This window comes from Trachypithecus francoisi, unplaced genomic scaffold, assembly GCF_009764315.1.
Source record: "Trachypithecus francoisi isolate TF-2019V2 unplaced genomic scaffold, Tfra_2.0 Lachesis_group16, whole genome shotgun sequence".
Taxonomy (NCBI): domain Eukaryota; kingdom Metazoa; phylum Chordata; class Mammalia; order Primates; family Cercopithecidae; genus Trachypithecus; species Trachypithecus francoisi.
This window is the reverse complement of record NW_022681461.1, coordinates 44,054,865-44,076,675: the sequence shown is the minus strand read 5'-3', so window position 1 is coordinate 44,076,675 and position 21,811 is coordinate 44,054,865. Positions and strand designations below refer to the sequence as shown.

The window sequence follows — 21,811 nt, the reverse complement described above, 5'->3', positions numbered from 1 at the left end:
GATTTTCCTGCTTAACCAAATCACTTTCTTGGCTCAAGTATAATGGCAAGGTTTGGGGGAAGAGACTTGTCAGTATATGGCAGTATATGACAGAACTGTCATTTGTGCCCCACCTATCAAATTTTGTTGAAATTCATTATCAAGTTCAAAATTGCCTTTTCTAGGCAAGCAAAGAGCCTGCTGGAGCTGAGCCATCCATTCCTCTGGCGTTTACTGCAAGCCTAGTGCATTCACAGCCATGAACAGCACACTGAGGAAGACACAAAAGAAGTAGACAGAATCTCTGCCTCTGCTTAGGAATATGCAATTTAGTTGGGGAGACAAAACTTAAATGCTAGAACCAATAAAAGAAGATTACAAAGCAACTTGCAAGTAAGTGTATAATAATATGGGCAAATGACACAGATAAATGCAGAGGGGACAAAGAGGGAAGAGGAGTGAGCAAAACACAACAGTGTCAGATCAGTCCAGAAAGACATGTTGCCTAACAGTTGTATATCTTCCACGTTTCTTTCTGTAGCATCAATGAGAAATAATATGGGGTAGGAAATTCAGATATACGACATTGATCTCTTCCTCCTTATCTGCAAAGTCTGTCCATCTGTCATGGTTGGAAATTAAATTGATCCAACCATTTGCTCTCCACAAAGCCATGTTGGTTTCTACCTAGTAATTTATGCTTTTCTTGGTGTTTGCAAATCGATTGCTATTATGGGATATAGACAAATCTGGGCCTGGATCCAGTAGGTTGGGGGATTATTGGAGTGGGTATGTGTACTTATGTGTGAAATCCTGGAAAAGCGGACTCTCATTTCTGTGTATTTTACTCATTGAATAAAAACATACTTTCAGGCTTTTAAATGCATGTTTAATTACACTCAGATTGCATTTTTAAGAGAATATATCTGCTTTATTTCATATTGCTACTGGCAGGCCTCAGTATTTGCCTAACCTTCAAACCGTCTTCAGTGGCTTTGTAGCCAGATCTTTTGTTTCAAAAAAACCTTGCTCTAGCCCAAGAAAACTGTAGACCAATACTTGTCTTTTCCTTTTGACATAGAAATATGTATATGCATTTCTCTAGTTGGATGACTAAAATGTTTCTATCAAAAGGCTTGGGAAAGTATATTTTATTTAAGCACTCACCTTCGTTTTTATACCTTAAACATTTTTTTCCAAGTCCCTTGAGGATTGTGAAATTCTTTCAAAACAAATTAAAAAGAAAACATTTTCTGTGATTTCTTTACAGATTCTGGACAATCAGGAAGTCCAAGCCACAATGATCCTGCCAAGAATCCTCCAGGTAAATATGTGTTCCAGGACGTTTGCAATCTGACATTGTTGGAGAACAAAGGTACCACTGTATAGATAAACACCCCATGATTGGTCAGCTGCCTATTTTGTTCTGGCAGGCAGGTATGATCGGGACAAGATGTGATTGTGCTTAGGCCCTTTGCAGTGGCAAATACTTTTATATTGGCGTCATCAGTATTTACCTAATCACCAATGTTTTAATTTTTGTTGGTGTTTCTTTGAAAATAAATATGCATATATTTTAGTTGTGTATCTTTTAGGTGCTAAAATAATTGCTGTTTGAAAAGCCAATGAATCTTTTAATATTTCTTTTAAAACTCATAAGAAAATGTAAACATTTTCATACTGTAATTATAGTTTACCAACTCTCATTACTTTAAAGGGGGTTGGGGGTGGGAGTGGTTGGTTATGTTTTCACTGAAGGATTTTTGCAAGACATTTTATTCCATAAGGTTTTTATTGGATCTCCAGAATCAGGAAATAATGAAAGCAGGAATTTTTTTTTCTGTAGCGTAAGGTATCCCAAATACCCTCTTTGTTTTCAGAAGTTGTTCCAGATCTGAAAATGGGCTTTTATAACTTGGATGTCTTCATATAGCTCTGAACATACAGCATTTTGCTTTTGATTTAGGAGCCGTGTTTTTTCTCGTGAGATAAAACTAGCACAAGGAGTTTTTCATTATTAAAAGAATATGAATTATATTGGTGACTTTAGTAAAAGAGTGCTCTAAGAATAAACTAACAAAAACAAAACCAAACACAAAAACCCCGAACCAGCTACACATGCCCCCCATCTCCCCAAACAATCTCATCTGTCTTTTCATTGAAAATAAACCAAAAAGCTCATACGAAGTAATAGGAAAAGTTTCCTCAGGTAGACTTAGTTTTTAGGTCCTGCATCGTTTGATCTTCCTTGAAGTTGTGCTTAGCTAATGTGAGGCTGAAATACCAGAAGAACCTCAAAATTGCAAGAAAATATATCAGACCAATTTTGTCTTAACATGATTTTAGAAAGATACAGCAAGTAGATATACAAGTAAAAATGCAAAATCAAAACAGATTGTATTTTTCTGAGTCCTGTCTATATTGTTTATTTTAGAAAAATTATCTTTTTCCAAATACTTATTAATTCTGTATTGTACAAAATCATATTGTTGACAAAAGTAGTATACACTTCAAAGATAAAAAGTCCTAATTAAACGCAGGTTTAAAAATGTATGCTAAGTTGATTTGTCATTTTCTTCATAAATCATTTAAATATTACTATACATTGAGAGCAAAACATTAAAAATGAACAATTTAAAATGTAATTCCCAGTTACATTTATTTTATTTTGTTGGGTGTGAATGGAGGATTTATATTATTTTAGTTATCTTTCCAAAAAGGCTATTTAGAATATAAGAAATTTTCTCAAAACTTTTCTGAAGTTCAGAATATTTCATTAACTTATAGGGTCTTTTAACTTTACAAATATTTTTTCCTGTTTAATTAACTGATATTTTCCATGTGTTGCATGGTAGACAAAATGAATTTTATCCGAACATTTTTTAAAAGTCTCCTTACTCATCTTACAAAGAATGAGGTGGGAGTAGAGGGGAACCTTTGGTGGAAAAAGAGTTGATAGCTATTATAAGTTGGACTAAACGACGGATATGTTTTCTGCATTTGAAGGAAAGCTTGATTTGAAATTAATATAGTAGTTATTGTTTGAAGTGCATTTCTGAACATGTACAGAAGGAATTATACTCACCTAAAACCGTTCTCTACTTGAGCTGAATAAATAATCCTTGAATAGTTATGTAACATCATTCGATTTTTCAATATTTGTCAAGAAGCTTGGTTAAAATTTCATTTTTGCTTCATTGAATGTAGTATCTCTTTATTTCTCTGTTTGCATGTAACATGGCAAACAGAAACAATCAAGGTAGAACATCTCTAATTTTTTTTTCCCTTTTAAATTTTCCTTGGAACTCAAACCTTTTTGAGACTATGTCCTGAAACTGGGATGCTACAGATAAATACATTTTATGATTAGTTGAAAATTGTATATACGTAAATCATACATCAATTCTAGTTTTTTAGAGCCAGAATGTAATAAAATACACATTATATCCAACTTAAATGGAATGTAATTAGAATTTTATTTGATTACCCAGAAAGTAAAATATTCATTTTAATATGTTTTGTGTATTGTAATACTATGAACTCAACCATAAGGCTTATTAAGGAATTTTGTTTTGGACTTAACGATAGACATTATTAAAGAATTTTTTATGAGCTTATGAGTTTGTTTTGTAATACTTTGAAATAAATTAAACCTAGACTATAAATTGTTTTCTAATTTTTAATGTGAACAACTAGAACTTATTAAGTTTTTTGTTTTGTAGTCAATTGGTATAAATTATACTTTCTATCAAAAGCTTGTTTTATAAATATAAGCATATTTGGTGTTTTAGGACATAATTTATCTTTAGGAAGCTCTTTTTGTCTCTGTATTCTGGCCTTGGCCAATATATGAAATCTCCAAAACTGAGATTCAGTATCTTGAGAAGGCACAATCCATTTATGAGAAAATTCAGTCTACCACCACAAGCAATGAAACAATCAAATCACTTTGCTGCTTGAATTGTTATACCAAATACAAGCTAAGCTTTTGAAAAAGATCACCTTGAATGCCAACACTTTCTTTTCGCTGGTAGTTTTCCACTGGGAGATGTGCAACCCATGGAAATTGCTGCCATCTATTCTTGTGTTTATTCCCCAACGACTTGGGAAGAGATGGCAAAAATTCAAGCCCTTTTGGAGGTATAGGCTCTTTGAAATCTGTTCCCCACTGTTGACTTGAAGGTGGAATCCCATCCAATCATCCTGTAAGTGCAGATACCTATGCCTACCCACAAACTTAACACCTTCTCTGGCTTGGTTTTTCTCCAGCATCAGACTTGAATGTCTGACTTTGAGACTACTTCCTTGCTGACTTAGAACTTCTGAAGGGTGACCCTAAAGCTCTTCAAACTATAGTATGGACATCTACAGATAGGCCTTTAGTTCTTACCTTGAGTTTCTCTATTGGAATTAGTATTTAAGCACAAGCAACAAAGGCAACACATTTTCGGAAGAAGGAATATTTGATATTATTTTATAAAATATTTAAATTTTTTTTGTCATTTGTCATTTTATAGAGCTTTTAAGTAGCCTTTATGGTATTTCTTTAAATTATTTGTGACTTAATATTTTGTTTGCATTCTTTGTTATATGGCAGGGATGGGCACCATAATCTTTTCATAGTGAAGGTTCTCTATAACACAGATAGCACCTAGGGACATGGCATTGCAATTTTGGCTGAGACGCGCTAAGCACTTCATTTTTCTAGGGATATACATTTGCCTTGTTTATGATAGAGTCAGAAGTTATATATTTATATTAACTTTTTTTTTTTTCTTTTAACAAGTTAATCCCTCCTGAGCAATAGAACTAAAAATGTCCTCTCTCGGCTATAGCAAACAACTCTTGTGGACCAAATGAGGGTAAACCATTAATTTTGGGATTTAGACGTGAATCTCTTTTTACCTTTAATAATTAAAAACTCCACTGCTACTTTTTGGAAATGTGTGATTGATTGGGTTGTAATCTTTGGAAATTAGCTTTGACTTGCTTTATTATTTTGTGTGTCTACATTCTTTGGACTATGATCTTTAAGATTTCCCAATCTCAATCACTTGCCTAATGCCAGAATGGGTAAAATCCAAGGAAACCATAGCAATCTAGAATTCAGATTTTTGCTTCTAAGTCAGTTCCAAACTAATGTCTTATTTTGGAGTTCAGGAAGGCTGTAGTTTTGTGGGGGAATTCTAGGCTGGTAATATGACGAAGACATGTTAAATCCTAGGGCAGTTTTTGCACATTTTATGATATAAACTTTTGGGGCCCTTCTAGTAACATTAAGCAGAACTTTCTTACCTGGAATAACATGGACTTAACTTGCTACTTTCCTGTTTATAGGTTTTATAGGTGCTTGTGCTATTTTATGTGTTGACTTACGCATGTAGTGTGGCAACACCTCTAGGAACCTGTAGGATTATATATCGGGTGTACCTCAAGTAAGCCACCTTATATCCTCTCTGGAACAAGGATGACACTAAATAAATAATTGAGTAAATCAAAGAAGGATTATCTATTAATGATAGATATGTGCTTATCTTGCACTTAAGAAATTCTTTAAGTCATAAAAATTTTGAGATAGCTCTCTCTTCAATGTTATTTTATAGATACTGAAATCAAAACCAACAGAGGGTTATCATAAAACTAATAGAAATGAACCAGGTAATTATTAGGAAAACTAGTTCAAAATCTGCAGTATTCATTGTCATCTGTTCATCTGTTGAGATCACCGGAGCTGATATTTGCTTGATTTTTCAAATCTTAGAATTTAGGACATACTTAGTACGTTTTAATCTGTACATAAAGGGAGACAAATTTGCATAGGCCCTTGAGGACCTCATACCACATTTTATCTTCAAATGTGGTGTTTAAAGTCAAAGTCAAAGAAAAGAGAAATTTACCCTGGCTTTTTCAAATCATATTTCATTCACTTTTTTTGAGATAGAGTCTTACTCTGTCGCCCAGGCTGGAGTGCAGTGATGCGATCTCGGCCCACTGCAACGTCTGCTTCCCGGGTTCAAGCAATTCTCCTGCCTCAGCCTCCTGAGTAGCTGGGATTACAGGCGCCTGCCACCGTGCCTGGCTAATTTTTCTATTTTTAGCAGAGATGGGGTTTTACCATGTTAGCCAGGCTGGTGTCGAACTCCTAACCTCGTGATCCACCTGCCTCAGCCTCCCAAAGTGCTGGGATTACAGGTGTGAGCCATCACACCCGGCCTCATTCACTTCTTAATAAATTCATGTCTGTTTCTTCTCATGTCCTCGTTTATTGTGTCCGTTAGGATCAGTATATTTTTAATGAGGAAAAATGCACTATTTCATGATACTTACAAGGTTATTTTAAACTTTGGCACTAGACAGTATGCATTTGACTATAAATAGGGTCTCTATTCATAAAAATATTTAGAGAAAGATGCTGAAAGAATTAGTTAACAGCAGGTAAGACCTGACATCGTAGGTAAAGCCTTTAAGTAATTTGAGAATGAGGTGTGTATGGGTCAGTGCTAAAATCAAAGGACTTTTTTTTTTTTTTTAAACATATTCTGTTTTAGAAACATTTTTCTTCTTTATCCTCTAACTTGTTTGGAGACATCACATTCAATAAAGTTCTTAAATGTTCAAATTTAGAGTAGGGTTCAGAAAAGGAAGAGAGGATGAGGGAAGTGTTTCTTTCACAAATCACTCTTAAAAAGCCAGAAGAACGCATAGCCCTCAGCTACATAATTTTACAGGGTACATTATGGGAACTTGTATACAACCCACTCATGAAAGGTTGATCTACATAGCAGTTGGCACCATGCGCAGCCACCACAGTGCTTCTAGCCTGATTATTTGTAATACTTAATGTGAAAGAGAAAAAAAGGGGACCAATTTAGGAATATCTTTTTTTTTTTTTTTTTTTTTATACTTTAAGTTCTAGGGTACATGTGCATAACGTGCAGGTTTGTTACATATGTATACTTGTGCCATGTTGGTGTGCTGCACCCATCAACTCGTCAGCACCCATCAATTCATCATTTATGTCATGTATAACTCCCCAATGCAATCCCTCCCCCGTCCCCGCTCCCCATCATAGGCCCCAGTGTGTGATGTTCCCCTTGCCGAGTCCAAGTGATCTCATTGTTCAGTTTCCACCTATGAGTGAGAACATGCGGTGTTTGGTTTTCTGTTCTTGTGATAGTTTGCTAAGAATGATGGTTTCCAGCTGCATCCATGTCTCTACAAAGGACGCAAACTCATCCTTTTTTATGGCTGCATAGTATTCCATGGTGTATATGTGCCATATTTTGTTAATCCAGTCTGTCACAGATGGACATTTGGGTTGATTCCAAGTCTTTGCTATCGTGAATAGTGCCGCAATAAACATACGTGTGCATGTGTCTTTGTAGTAGAATATTTATAATCCTTTGGGTATATACCCAGTAGTGGGATGGCTGGGTCATATGGTACATCTAGTTCTAGATCCTTGAGGAATCGCCATACTGTTTTCCATAATGGTTGAACTAGTTTACAATCCCACCAACAGTGTAAAAGTGTTCCTATTTCTCCACATCCTCTCCAACACCTGTTGTTTCCTGACTTTTTAATGATTGCCGTTCTAACTGGTGTGAGATGGTATCTCATTGTGGTTTTGATTTGCATTTCTCTGATGGCCAGTGATGATGAGCATTTTTTCATGTGTCTGTTGGCTGTATGAATGTCTTCTTTTGAGAAATGTCTGTTCATATCCTTTCCCCACTTTTTGGTGGGGTTGTTTGTTTTTTTCTTGTAAATTTGTTTGAGTTCTTTGTAGATTCTGGATATTATCCCTTTGTCAGATGAGTAGATTGCAAAAATGTTCTCCCATTCTGTGGGTTGCCTGTTCACTCTGATGGTAGGTTCTTTTGCTGTGCAGAAGCTCTTTAGTTTAATGAGATCCCATTTGTCAATTTTGGCTTTTGCTGCTGTTGCTTTTGGTGTTTTAGACATGAAGTCCTTGCCCATGCCTATGTCCTGAATGGTACTACCTAGATTTTCTTCTAGGGTTTTTATGGTATTAGGTCTAACATTTAAGTCTCTAATCCATCTTGAATTAATCTTCGTATAAGGAGTAAGGAAAGGATCCAGTTTCAGCTTTCTACTTATGGCTAGCCAATTTTCCCAGCACCATTTATTAAATAGGGAATCCTTTCCCCATTTCTTGTTTCTCTCAGGTTGTCAAAGATCAGATGGCTGTAGATGTGTGGTATTAGTTCTGAGGACTCTGTTCTGTTCCATTGGTCTATATCTCTGTTTTGGTACCAGTACCATGCTGTTTTGGTTACTGTAGCCTTGTAGTATAGTTTGAAGTCAGGTAGCGTGACGCCTCCAGGTTTGTCCTTTTGACTTAGGATTCACTTGGCAATGCGGGCTCTTTTTTGGTTCCATATGAACTTTAAAGTAGTTTTTTCCAATTCTGTGAAGAAAGTCATTGGTAGCTTGATGGGGATGGCATTGAATCTATAAATAACCTTGGGCAGTATGGCCATTTTCACAATATTGATTCTTCCTATCCATGAGCATGGTTGTTCTTCCATTTGTTTGTGTCCTCTTTGATTTCACTGAGCAGTGGTTTGTAGTTCTCCTTGAAGAGGTCCTTTACATCCCTTGTAAGTTGGATTCCTAGGTATTTGATTCTCTTTGAAGCAATTGTGAATGGAAGTTCATTCCTGATTTGGCTCTCTGTTTGTCTGTTACTGGTGTATAAGAATGCTTGTGATTTTTGCACATTAATTTTGTATCCTGAGACTTTGCTGAAGTTGCTTATCAGCTTAAGGAGATTTTGGGCTGAGACGATGGGGTTTTCTAAATATACAATCATGTCATCTGCAAACAGGGACAATTTGACTTCTTCTTTTCCTAACTGAATACCCTTTATTTCTTTCTCTTGCCTGATTGCCCTAGCCAGAACTTCCAACACAATGTTGAATAGGAGTGGTGAGAGAGGGCAGCCCTGTCTTGTGCCAGTTTTCAAAGGGAATTTTTCCAGTTTTTGCCCATTCAGTATGATATTAGCTGTGGGTTTGTCATAAATAGCTCTTATTATTTTGAGGTACGTTCCATCAGTACCGAATTTATTGAGCGTTTTTAGCATGAAGGGCTGTTGAATTTTGTCAAAAGCCTTTTCTGCATCTATTGAGATAATCATGTGGTTCTTGTCTTTGGCTCTGTTTATATGCTGGATTACGTTTATTGATTTGCAAATGTTGAACCAGCCTTGCATCTCAGGGATGAAGCCCACTTGATCATGGTGGATAAGCTTTTTGATGTGCTGCTGAATCCAGTTTGCCAGCATTTTATTGAGGATTTTTGCATCGATGTTCATCAGGGATATTGGTCTAAAATTTTCTTTTTTTATTGTGTCTCTGCCAGGCTTTGGTATCAGGATGATGTTGGCCTCATAAAAAGAGTTAGGGAGGATTCCCTCTTTTTCTATTCATTGGAATAGTTTCAGAAGGAATGGTACCAGCTCCTCCTTGTACCTCTGGTAGAATTCAGCTGTGAATCCATCTGGTCCTGGACTTTTTTTCGTGGGTAGGCTATCAATTGTTGCCTCAATTTCAGAGCCTGCTATTGGTCTATTCAGGGATTCAACTTCTTCCTGGTTTAGTCTTGGGAGAGTGTAAGTGTCCAGGAAATTTTCCATTTCTTCCAGATTTTCTAGTTGATTTGCATAAAGGTGTTTATGGTATTCTCTGATGGTAGTTTGTATTTCTGTGGGGTCGGTGGTGATATCCCCTTTATCATTTTTTATTGCGTCTATTTGATTCCTCTCTCTTTTCTTCTTTATTAGTCTTGCTAGCGGTCTGTCAATTTTGTTGATCTTTTCAAAAAACCAACTCCTGGATTCATTGATTTTTTGGAGGGTTTTTTGTGTCTCTATCTCCTTCAGTTCTGCTCTGATCTTAGTTATTTCTTGCCCTCTGCCAGCTTTTGAATGTGTTTGCTCTTGCCTCTCTAGTTATTTTAATTGTGATGTTAGAGTGTCCATTTTAGATCTTTCCTGCTTTCTCTTGTGGGCATTTAGTGCTATAAATTTCCCTCTACACACTGCTTTAAATGTGTCCCAGAGATTCTGGTATGTTGTATCTTTGTTGTCATTGGTTTCAAAGAACATCTTTATTTCTGCTTTCATTTCGTTATGTACCCAGTAGTCATTCAGGAGCAGGTTGTTCAGTTTCCATGTAGTTGAGCGGTTTGATTGAGTTTCTTAGTCCTGAGTTCTAGTTTGATTGCACTGTGGTCTGAGAGACAGTTTGTTATAATTTCTGTTCTTGTACATTTGCTGAGGAGTGCTTTACTTCCAATTATGTGGTCAATTTTGGAATAAGTGCGATGTGGTGCTGAGAAGAATGTATATTCTGTTGATTTGGGGTGGAGAGTTCCATAGATGTCTATTAGGTCCGCTTGGTGCAGAGATGAGTTCAATTCCTGGATATCCTTGTTAACTTTCTGTCTCGTTGATCTGTCTAATGTTGACAGTGGAGTGTTGAAGTCTCCCATTATTATTGTATGGGAGTCTAAGTCTCTTTGTAAGTCTCTAAGGACTTGCTTTATGAATCTGGATGCTCCTGTATTGGGTCCATATATATTTAGGAGAGTTAGCTCTTCCTGTTCAATTGATCCCTTTACCATTATGTAATGGCCTTCTTTGTCTGTTTTGATCTTTGATGGTTTAAAGTCTGTTTTATCAGCGACTAGGATTGCAACCCCTGCTTTTTTTTGTTCTCCATTTGCTTGGTAGATCTTCCTCCATCCCTTTATTTTGAGCCTATGTATGTCTCTGCATGTGAGATGGGTCTCCTGAATACAGCAGACTGATGGGTCTTGACTCTTTATCCATTTTGCCAGTCTGTGTCTTTTAATTGGAGCATTTAGTCCATTTACATTTAAGGTTAATATTGTTATGTGTGAACTTGATCCTGCCATTATGATATTAACTGGTTATTTTGCTCGTTAGTTGATGCAGTTTCTTCCTAGCCTCGATGGTCTTTACATTTTGGCATGTTTTTGCCATGGTACCAGTGGCAGGTACCAGTTGTTCCTTTCCATGTTTAGGGCTTCCTTCAGGGTCTCTTGTAAGGCAGGCCTGGTGGTGACAAAATCTCTAAGCATTTGCTTATCTGTAAAGGATTTTATTTCTCCTTCACTGATGAAACTTAGTTTGGCTGGATATGAAATTCTAGGTTTAAAATTCTTTTCTTTAAGAATGTTGAATATTGGCCCCCACTCTCTTCTGGCTTGGAGAGTTTCTGCCGAGAGATCTGCTGTTAGTCTGATGGGCTTCCCTTTGTGGGTAACCCGACCTTTCTCTCTGGCTGCCCTTAAGATTTTTTCCTTCATTTCAACTTTGGTGAATCTGGCAATTATGTGTCTTGGAGTTGCTCTTCTGGAGGAGTATCTTTGTGGCGTTCTCCGTATTTCCTGAATTTGAATGTTGGCCTGCCCTACTAGGTTGGGGAAGTTCTCCTGGATGATATCCTGAAGAGTGTTTTCCAACTTGGTTCCATTTTCCCCCTCACTTTCAGGCACCCCAATCAGACGTAGATTTGGTCTTTTTACATAATCCCATACTTCTTGCAGGCTTTGTTCATTTCTTTTTCTTCTTTTTTCTTTTGGTTTCTCTTCTCGCTTCATTTCATTCATTTGATCCTCAATCGCTGATACTCTTTCTTCCAGTTGATCGAGTCGGTTACTGAAGCCTGTGGATTTGTCACGTATTTCTCGTGTCATGGTTTTCATCTCTGTCATTTCGTTTATGACCTTCTCTGCATTAATTAGTCTAGCTGTCAATTCTTCCACTCTTTTTTCAAGATTTTTAGTTTCTTTGCGCTGGGTACTTAATTCCTCCTTTAGCTCTGAGAAGTTTGATGGACTGAAGCCTTCTTCTCTCATCTCGTCAAAGTCATTCTCTGACCAGCTTTGATCCATTGCTGGCGATGGGCTGCATTCCTTTGCAGGGGGAGATGCGCTCTTATTTTTTGAATTTCCAGCTTTTCTGCCCTGCTTTTTCCCCATCTTTGTGGTTTTATCTGTCTCTGGTCTTTGATGATGGTGACGTACTGATGGGGTTTTGGTATAGGTGTCCTTCGTGTTTGATAGTTTTCCTTCTGGCAGTCAGGACCCTCAGCTGTAGGTCTGTTGGAGATTGCTTGAGGTCCACTCCAGACCCTGTTTGCCTGGGTATCAGCAGCAGAGGTTGCAGAAGATAGAATATTGCTGAACAGCGAGTGTACCTGTGTGATTCTTACTTTGGAAGCTTCCTCTCAGGGGTGTACTCCACCCTGTGAGGTGTGGGGTGTCAGACTGCCCCTAGTGGGGGATGTCTCCCAGTTAGGCTACCCAGGGGTCAGGGACCCACTTGAGCAGGCAGTCTGTCCCTTCTCAGATCTCAGCCTCCGTGTTGGGAGATCCACTGCTCTCTGCAAAGCTGTCAGACAGAGTCGTTTGCTTCTGCAGAGGTTCTGCTGCTTTTTTGTTGTTGTTATTTATCTGTGCCCTGTCCCCAGAGGTGGAGTCTACAGAGACAGGCAGGTTTCCTTGAGCTGCTGTGAGCTCCACCCAGTTCGAGCTTCCCAGCGGCTTTGTTCGAGCTTCCCAGCGGCTTTGTTTACCTACTTAAGCCTTAGCAATGGCGGGCGCCCCTCCCGCAGCCTTGCTGCTGCCTTGCGGTTAGATCGCTGCAGACTGCTGTGTTAGCAATGAGGGAGGCTCCGTGGGCGTGGGACCCTCCCGGCCAGGTGTGGGATATATTCTCCTGGTGTGCCCGTTTGCTTAAAGCGCAGTATTGGGATGGGAGTGACCCGATTTTCCAGGTGTTGTGTGTCTCAGTTCCCCTGGCTAGGAAAAGGGATTCCCTTCCCCCTTGCGCTTCCCAGGTGAGGCGATGCCTCGCCCTGCTTCAGCTCTCGCTGGTCGGGCTACAGCAGCTGACCAGCACCGATTGTCCGGCACTCCCTTGTGAGATGACCCCAGTACCTCAGTTAAAAATGCAGAAATCACCAGTCTTCTGTGTCGCTCGCGCTGGGAGTTGGAGACTGGAGCTGTTCCTATTCGCGGAATATCTTGTAAGGTCCTGAGAGAAGGAGATTTTTCCATGTCTCCCCAGTCACCTACTCTATGAGATAACAAGTAACATTCATTGCCTAATGATTACTGAGTTAACAATTAAATACTACATTTGAGTTTTTCAGCTCAACATTAGAAGCAGAGACAGCCATTTGCCCTTGTGTAAAATACACACCATTTTACAGCAAGAACCATGAACAATTCAGAAAGAGCTGTTTATATGTAGATTTTTCAGCCAACAGATATTTATTGAGCATCTATTGTATGCATCACATTCGGCTAGATACTGGAGAAGATAAAAATGTGAGTTACACGTGAACCTTGCTTTTCCCAAATGTTTTTGTTCATAAAATATATAAAATAATATATACATAATTATATGAAATATATATTGCATATATATTTATATTTAAGATAAAGACTAAATGTTAGTATTACAACGCAGGTGTTGTAGAAGTTCAAAGTTGTGAAACACTGTTTCCTGCCCTTGTAGGTGGCATGGTGGAGTGAAAAGAGCATGAACTTTGGAATTAAAATTTTCCCTTGAATGATTGTAAGGGTCATCAGGAGAGTAAGCAAGTCAGCCAACTGCTCTGTGCAGTCAATTGTGTTCATGCCAGTTGTGAGGATCAGATAGGGAAGCACACCTGACAGATAGCAGGTGCTTGATAAAAGTGAGGGGTTTCTTCATTCTACTTTCTCTTCCAGCTAGTTTGATCAAGAAGGCTTCCTGCAGAAAGTGTCATTTGATGTGTAACCAAATAGAAATGTGTTGAATTGTAATCCCTGCACTTTGGGAGCCTGAGGCAGGCAGATCACAAGGTCAGGAGTTTGAGAGCAGCCTGGCTAACATAGTGAAACCCCGTCTCTACTAAAAATACAAAAATTAGCCGAATGTAGTGGCGCTTGCCTGTAGTCCCGGCTACTTGGGAGGCTGAGGCAGGAGAATCGCTTGAACCCAGGAGGCAGAGGTTGCAGTGGGCCGAGACCATACCATTGCACTCCAGCTTGGGTGACAGAGTGACACTGTCTCAAAAACAAACAAACAAAAAGTGTTGAATTTTTATACTGCTCTTCTCTAAAGGCTTAAGATGGCATACCCAAGTTACAGAAGATGCATAAGAATAGAATGTTAGAGATTTTATAAAGAAGGCAAAAGAAACAGATGCTTTCAAGTCTCATGATGAAATAGAATTGTAATTTTTAGAAAGCAAATGTTGTTGTAAGCCTATTGGCATAAAAGGAAAGGTGGAGTGACTTTTGTTACATAAATCTCAGTATTGACATGAGAAAGGGTACAAATGTATCTTTAGAGATTACTTTTTTCCTACCAAGAATTTATTTTGTAGAAGCTTGTATTAACATTGTATAAATTTTTTTCCTCCTTTCCTTTCCATGGTGTTTCTACTTTATGAAGCCATCAACTTCTTGTGTCTATTGAAACGTCTGTGTCTGTCCTTTACTTTTCCTAGCCCTCTTACTCTGCCTCTTGTTTCACTGATTCCTACCTGCCAACTTATTTCTTATTTTCAGATATATATATCTTTTGCTCCTCATTCAGACAAACCTCTTCAACCAAGTATCTCATCGCTGTCTTCTTCTTCGTAACATGACACGAAGGATGTCAAAATCTCATCTTGATTTCCCGTGAAATTCCATCTTGATTTTTCCTGAGGTTTTCTCCCCACTGAAATGATTCTCATTAAATCCTTGACCAGTGGTTTCTTTCTGTTCTGTTCTTGCTTCCATATTCCTGAGTATTTATTGGATTTAGTTGGCCATGCTGTGTTTAAAACTTTGCCCATGCTTCTGAAAACAGGACCTTTCCTGGTAATTCAGGAACTTTCCTATTTTAAAAAATTGTGTATGGTGATTTCTTCTGTCTTCTTAATCAGATTTTTGTCTTTAATTCTCTGTGTTTTCAGTACCTTGCGATTTTTAAAATATATTTACTTTTTCTCCTAGATGTATGCCTTTGAAATAGCTTCCTCTCCTAATGGTTTAGACCTAAGTGTCCAACTACTTTTTGGACATGTTTCCCTAGATGTCTCATGGTTAACTCAAATGTAACATTTCCAAAATAAAATTTATTTTCTTTAACCAGACTTGGGTTTTTTGTTTTCTTTGTTTTTGCTTTTTCCCTTTTTAAGATATCCTGGAGTCACCAGAATCCTATCCAGACACCCTTGGTTAGAGTTGCTCCTGATTTCTTTCCCAGGAATCCTTCTTTTTCCTTATCCTCCAAATATTCATTCATATTCTGCTTAGAAAGGTCTCTTGAATTTACTTTCACCTCTCAGTTACCATTACCCTTATTTGACCTCTGAATACTATTTCTTGCCTGAAATTGAAGACAAACCTTTAAAAAATGTGAGTGCCTACTGGGCAAGAGATGTGTGCACACAGGTTTATATTTAAAGAAGCAATCATAGTGGAGTCAGAGATGTCTACCCCTTCCCAGGGAATATGATAAGATACGTGGAACAGTTTGGATATAAAAGATGAGCAAGAGGCTATAGGGTGGATATAGTCCTAGAGGAGGAAAGAGCATTTCACATGGAAGAAGGGGAAAGGAAGGGAACTTAGTGTCTGATGTTGAGCACCATTTAAAGCCATGACATAGAATATAGGTTCTTAAGTAGTGAGTCATCAGGGATTTTTCAGCAAGTCAGATTTGTGTTTCATGAATTGTATTAATATATAGGTCAGAGAAAGAAAGAATGGGAGAAGAGTTAATTTCAACACAGTGCTCTCCTTTTACATTGCTGTCAGAGAAAGGACTCATTCATGGGATACAGTTAGTTCAAAATTTCCTTAACTTTACAACGGTATTTTTTTTTTTTCTTTTTTTTTTTTGAGACGGAGTCTCGCTGTGTCGCCCAGGCTGGAGTGCAGTGGCGCGATCTCAGCTCACTGCAAGCTCCGCCTCCTGGGTTCCCGCCATTCTCCCGCCTCAGCCTCCGAGTAGCTGGGACTACAGGTGCCCGCCACCGCGCCTGGCTAGTTTTTTGTATTTTTAGTAGAGACGGGGTTTCACCGTGTTAGCCAGGAGGTTCTCGATCTCCTGACCTCGTGATCCACCCGCCTCAGCCTCCCAAAGTGCTGGCATTACAGATTTTAAGGTCTTGTGTTATCTGAAATGGTGTCATAAGGTAACATAGAATCCAAGTAAAATTTTAATATATTGATGTAGGCACTTAATTAATACTTCACCTAGTTCCAGAAAACTTCCAAGAGGGCTTGCACATAAATAGGTTGTAATTTGCTAAATTTTAAAGGCTATTGCTATAACCTGTATTTTTCTTGGTTGAATGTCTAGGTTTCCCTTAAGGGAGGGTCAGAATCCTCATGTGAAAAGAGATCTCAGTCATAAATTCCTCTAGGTGAGATTGTGACTGTATCTGCTGCTTTGGGCAGTATTTTTTAGTGATTGCTTTTACCCAAGTATCTCATGTAACTCCCCTCTTCCCCCCTGCCCCGATGGAGTCTCGCCTTGTTGCCCAGGCTGGAGTGCAGTGGCATGGTCACGGCTCATTGCAGCCTGCATCCTGGGTTCAGACAGTCTTCCCACCTCAAACCTCTCAAGTAGCTGGGACAACAGGCATGTGTCACCATACCAGCTGATTTTTAAATTTTTTGTAGAGACAGAACCTTGCTATGTTGCCTAGGTTGGTCTCCACCTCCTGGGCTAAAGTGATCCTCCCACCTCAGCCTCCCAAAGTGTTGGAATTATAGGCATGAGCCAACCATGCCTGGCTTCATGTTCCTTTTACAGTGACCTCCTGCATCTAAAGTTTCCTCTCAATTTAAATTCTTTCCCTCTCCATATTTACAAGATCTGCTTTTGCCACATACAGCTACAATTTAATAATGCAAAGTATTTTCTGCCTCACAGATGGAAAGCTGGGATTGTTTTATATTACAAATATAGTCGACTTGCTCTAGGCTTGTTAAAATCACTGAACTTTGCAGAAGTTAAGCTTGCTGGACTAAACTGTCCAGGCTCTAAGGCAACTCCCACTTGCATATTTAAGCATCATGTTTAAAAAGAGCATGCAATTCTTTAGTAATATATTGCAAACAGAATAAAATATTAAGTAGATATATATCTAACTACCTGAGTTTTAATCTTTTTCTACCTTATAGGATTAAAGGATGTGATTTAAATATCTTAGGCAAATCTCCTACTGAAATCTCAGTTTTTCTTTCCTTCTGTGTGACTATAAAAGCGTATCTAGGTAACAAATAATTTAAACAAGTACTTTTGTAGGTTAATTTGAATGTTGTTTGTTTGTTTGTTTGTTTGAGACAGAGTCTTGCTCTGTTGCCCAGGCCAGAGTGCAGTGGTGTGATCTCGGTTCACTCCAACTTTTGCCTCCCAGGTTCAAGCAGTTCTCCTGCCTCAGCCTCCTGAGTAGCTGGGACTGCAGGCATGGGCCATGTCCAGCTAATTTTTGTATTTTTAGGAGAGATAGCGTTTCGCCACGTTGGCCAGGCTGGTCTTGAACTACTGACCTTATGTCATCTGCCCGCCCTGGCCTCCTCAAGTGCTGGGATTACAGGCGTGAACCACCACACCCAGCTGGCTCTTATTAGCTTTTGCTTGATAATGTCATTGATCAAAGAAGGATTTAAGAAAGAATGGTCAGGTTTTGGTTTTCAAAGTTGTTACAAATCTTTTTGGGGTCTTTTGACTTACATTCTGCTCTTTAGGGACCTTAGCCTCTTTCATTTTATTTTATATAATAAAACTAGGGCCAAACTCTTGTTTTTGCTGTGATATTTTAATTCCTGATTCCACTAGACATATCTTCCCCTTGCCCAGTGCTCTATACCTTGCACGTATCTATGTTCCTACAGTATTCAGCAGGAAGAAGACAAGAAAACCACTTGACTTTCAGATTTGATCTTATCATTAAAGTCATCACTTCCACTTGTTAATGTCATGAAACGAACAGTGACATGATGAATGGTAAGAAGTTGGCTCCATTGTGTACTTTGCAGCAATGTTTTCAATGCAATGGATTTTTCATTTTAAAATTTGGTACTTTGGACTGCTGTCATTTTCTGAATTGAAGTACTTTCTAAGCAGAGCAGTATTTTCTAAATAAGTAGGGTGGAACTAGAAGATGAGCATTTCTGTTGGGATGTGATAAAGTATTCTGCCATTTTATGCTTACCATGTCCAAATTGATACCCCAAAAATAGCCCACATGAATAATGTTACCTTATATAATGTTGACAGGTGAAGAAGGGAGTACCTGTGAGCTTTTGGGAGAAAGAATGTAGAAGGAACAGAGGAATGAATACAGAGGCTCAGGCCGCTGATGAGAGGGGCAAAATGTTTTATAAAGAAGATAATTGATGCTGTATCTTAATAACTCTTTAAAAACATTTACACTCTGCCTCTTTAGCTCACATATATCATTTTAATCATTTCCTAGTCTCTGTAGCTGATATCTTGCCTCATTTCTTAATCCCTCTGATATATCCATTGCAGGTCTGTGGTTATGTGCAAATCTGATTATTTCATTCACCTCCTTATATGATTCCAAGGTCTCCACTCTAGGCTAAGCCTAGCTGGTTAGCATGACATACAATATAACCCTTCATGATTTGTTCGTTGCACACATGGACCATGCCTTTAGCGTTAGCCATGTGCTTCTTCTTTGTGTCTTTGCTCATGTTGTTTCTCTGCCTGGAATGCTCGTACTGCCTTGTCACCTCCTCAGTGAGACTTCTTCAGAGCCTCTCTGCAGTGCTGTTTTACAGTACTAGCATTTAGTGCTCTGTTTTATCTCTATTTTCATATCTACTCCCCTTAATGAGTTCTGAGCCCCTTTGGGTGAGTATTGCATTCTTCTTTTTTGTATACCTATCATCCAAGGCAATGCCTAGCTGTGGACAGTGTCCAAGATTTATGAAGCAGAGGCTTAGACCAGTAATAGACTAAATAAATAACCTGTTCTTGCAGTGCGTGGGATCATTCCCATACTCAACCTGACCTAGACCTAGAAAAAGCAGGTACTTCTCGGAGATACTTACAGTGATCCTCTTATGCCCTGTAGGTAGACCACATCCTAGACATGATTATTTGTAAGATTTTTCTGAACTCCTCATCTTATGTAGCATACTGATGATGAATTTTGTAGAGAGGTATCTGACTGAGAATTGTAGCACTCCAATATAATTGCTGATTCAGAATAGTAGTCTCAGGTGGATAGAGTTTCTCTTCTCCCAGTTTGATAAACTATAGAGAAGTCCTGGTTGCTGCTTTTGTGCTTTTGTTTACTAGGGAATATACTATAATGTAGTTAGAGTTCACTTGACCATGAATGAGGAACCTGGTAAGATAACTTTTTAGAAGCTGCAAAAAAATACCTGTTTGTTGTAATTCATACCTTCAAAAATGTTCCTGATTACACTGAATGTTTCTGATTCACTTGTGATTCTTTTTGTGCTGTAGAAATAGCACTTTTTGAAAATTTGGAAACCACTCTTTATAGGTCACTTGCTAACTTTATTGAGGTATAATAGCATACAATAAATTGCATATATATAGTGTACAGTTCGATGAGTTTTGACATGTGTGTTTGTTTTGTTTTGTTGAGACAGCATCTCACTCTGTTGCCCAGTCTGGAGTGCAGTGGTGTGATCTTGGCTCACTGCAACCCCTGCTTCCCGGGTTTAAGCAATTCTTGTGCCTCAGCCTCCTGAGCAGCTGGCACTACAGGCACATACTACCATGCTATGTATTTTTAGTAGACACAGGGTTTCACCATGTTGCCCAGACTGATCTCAAACTCCTGGACTCAAGTGATCCACCTGCCTCGACCTTGTAGAGTGCTGGGATTACAGGCATGAGCCACCCCACCCAGCCAGTTTTGACATATGCATATACTCATGAAATCAGCACCACACTCAAGGATGATGACCTTTCCACTAATCTCAAAGTTTCCTCTGACTGCTTTGAAATTCATTTTTCCTTTACCCTCATCTTCAGATGGCTTATTGATCTGTTTTCTGTCACTTCCAATTAGTTTACATTACTGAGTATGTTAAAAAGGGGGGAAAAACCACACACACACAACAATATGCCCTTGGTGAGAAAATACGGAGGAACAAGGGAAATGGGATATGATCAAGATCTGCAAGGACATATCTTTGAAAATAAAAAACTAGAAAAAAATTTCAGAGAAAACACTTTGATTACTCAGAAGACTTATATGAAAAGTGAACTTACAAAAGAATAGCTTCAATAAATATGGTATTATGTGAGATAAGGAAGAATATCAAGAAAAACTAAATTGCTTTCATAGCGTTAAAATTGCATCGGAGGAGTAAGAAACATTACTGATACTGTGGAAATAAGCATTGATATAGAAGACAACCCCAAGATACACTCCAGAAGCAAAGGAAACACAGAGGTTAAGATGATGAGAAAAGCGTTGATGATGGGAGAATAGAAAACTCAACGTTTATTTAGGTGTTCATTGTGGAGAAATCGGAGAATGTAGGATCAAATACAAATGGAGAAAAATTTGATGAGCTGAAAATTATCTGTGCAGATCAAAAGGACTAATGCTATTCCAGCCACATAATGAGAGGCTTGTATCTAAATATATCATGTTGAAATTTTTACATTTCATGGATGAAGAAAAATTTGAAAGTTTGAAATTTTCTTCATCCTGGATGAAAAACAAGTTACTTCCATATTTCCTTTTATCAACGTTAAATACCAGGAGACAGTGGGAGAATACCTGAAACTGTGATGAAAAAAAAACATTTCTTTTTCATTCAAAGAGCTTCACCTTCAGTCGAAGGCAATGGAAATATATTCTTTATTACTCATGGTATGGAAAAATAGAGTTCCTCATTTTATTTGTAAAAATTTTACTTGAAAACCCAAGACTGGCAATGTGATGACTCAGTTAAAAAATTGAGAACAGGAAAGTATAACCATAGATATATAAATAAAAATATAGATATATAGACTAATCATGAGAATAGTAACAATTAAGATGAGAATTATGACCAAGTAATTGTTATAAATAAGATGACAGACATAAATGTCAATGTAAAAGGTTATTCTTGAATATATGTAAACAAGAATATGGTAACAATCTGGGTCCAACATTTTAGACTACATTAAATTTTAGTGAAATACACGTAACATAAAATTTGTCATCTTAACCGTTTTTAAGTGTATAATACAGTAGTGTGAAATATATTCACATTGTTGTGCAACCAATCTCCAGAAACTTTTCATCTTGCAAAACTGAAACTCAATACCTGTTAAATAACAGCTCTCCATTCCCTACTGTCCCCGGCCTCTGGCAGCCACCATGTGACTTTGTTTCTATGAGTTTGACTACCCTAGATATCTCATGTAAGTGGAATTATACAGTACTTGTCTTTTTGTGACTAGTTTATTTCCAGATGACATTTTTAAGGGCTGCAAAGAGGATGAGGCTGGAGAGATTGGGAAAATAGGAATGGCAGACTAGTGTTCCCCTTTTAGAACAATTTATTGTTGAATTTTGCTGAAGAGTCTGTATTGTTTGTTTTGTCTCTATTTGTGCTTAGATTTATTATTAGGTAAGCCAGCCTCTTGGTATCAAGTACATTTTCAGCATCTTGATGTGATCATATGACTTTTTTCTCTATCGTAATGATAGCTTTTCTCATAGTGAGCTGCACTGATTCATGGAATAAACCCCAATGATAATAGTGTATTGTTCTTTTGATA

General features: G+C 38.1%; 1 protein-coding gene across 16 annotated transcripts in view; it reads left to right on the top strand.

Annotated features, from left to right (window-relative positions):
- NFIB (nuclear factor I B) overlaps positions 1-21,811 on the top strand; it is a 248,781-nt gene that overhangs the window by 144,449 nt on the left and 82,521 nt on the right. For 14 of the 16 annotated variants that reach the window (XR_004443480.1, XM_033237377.1, XM_033237367.1 and 11 more), the window contains exon 3: positions 1,250-1,303. Coding sequence is in view for 13 of the 16 variants with exons in the window: in XM_033237377.1 (XP_033093268.1) it covers positions 1,250-1,303 (54 nt within the window). In the remaining 3 variants the exon portion in view is untranslated. Of the gene's footprint in view, positions 1-233; positions 373-1,249; positions 1,304-21,811 lie in introns of those variants that run through there. The other 2 variants (XM_033237379.1, XM_033237378.1) reach the window with 1 other exon arrangement.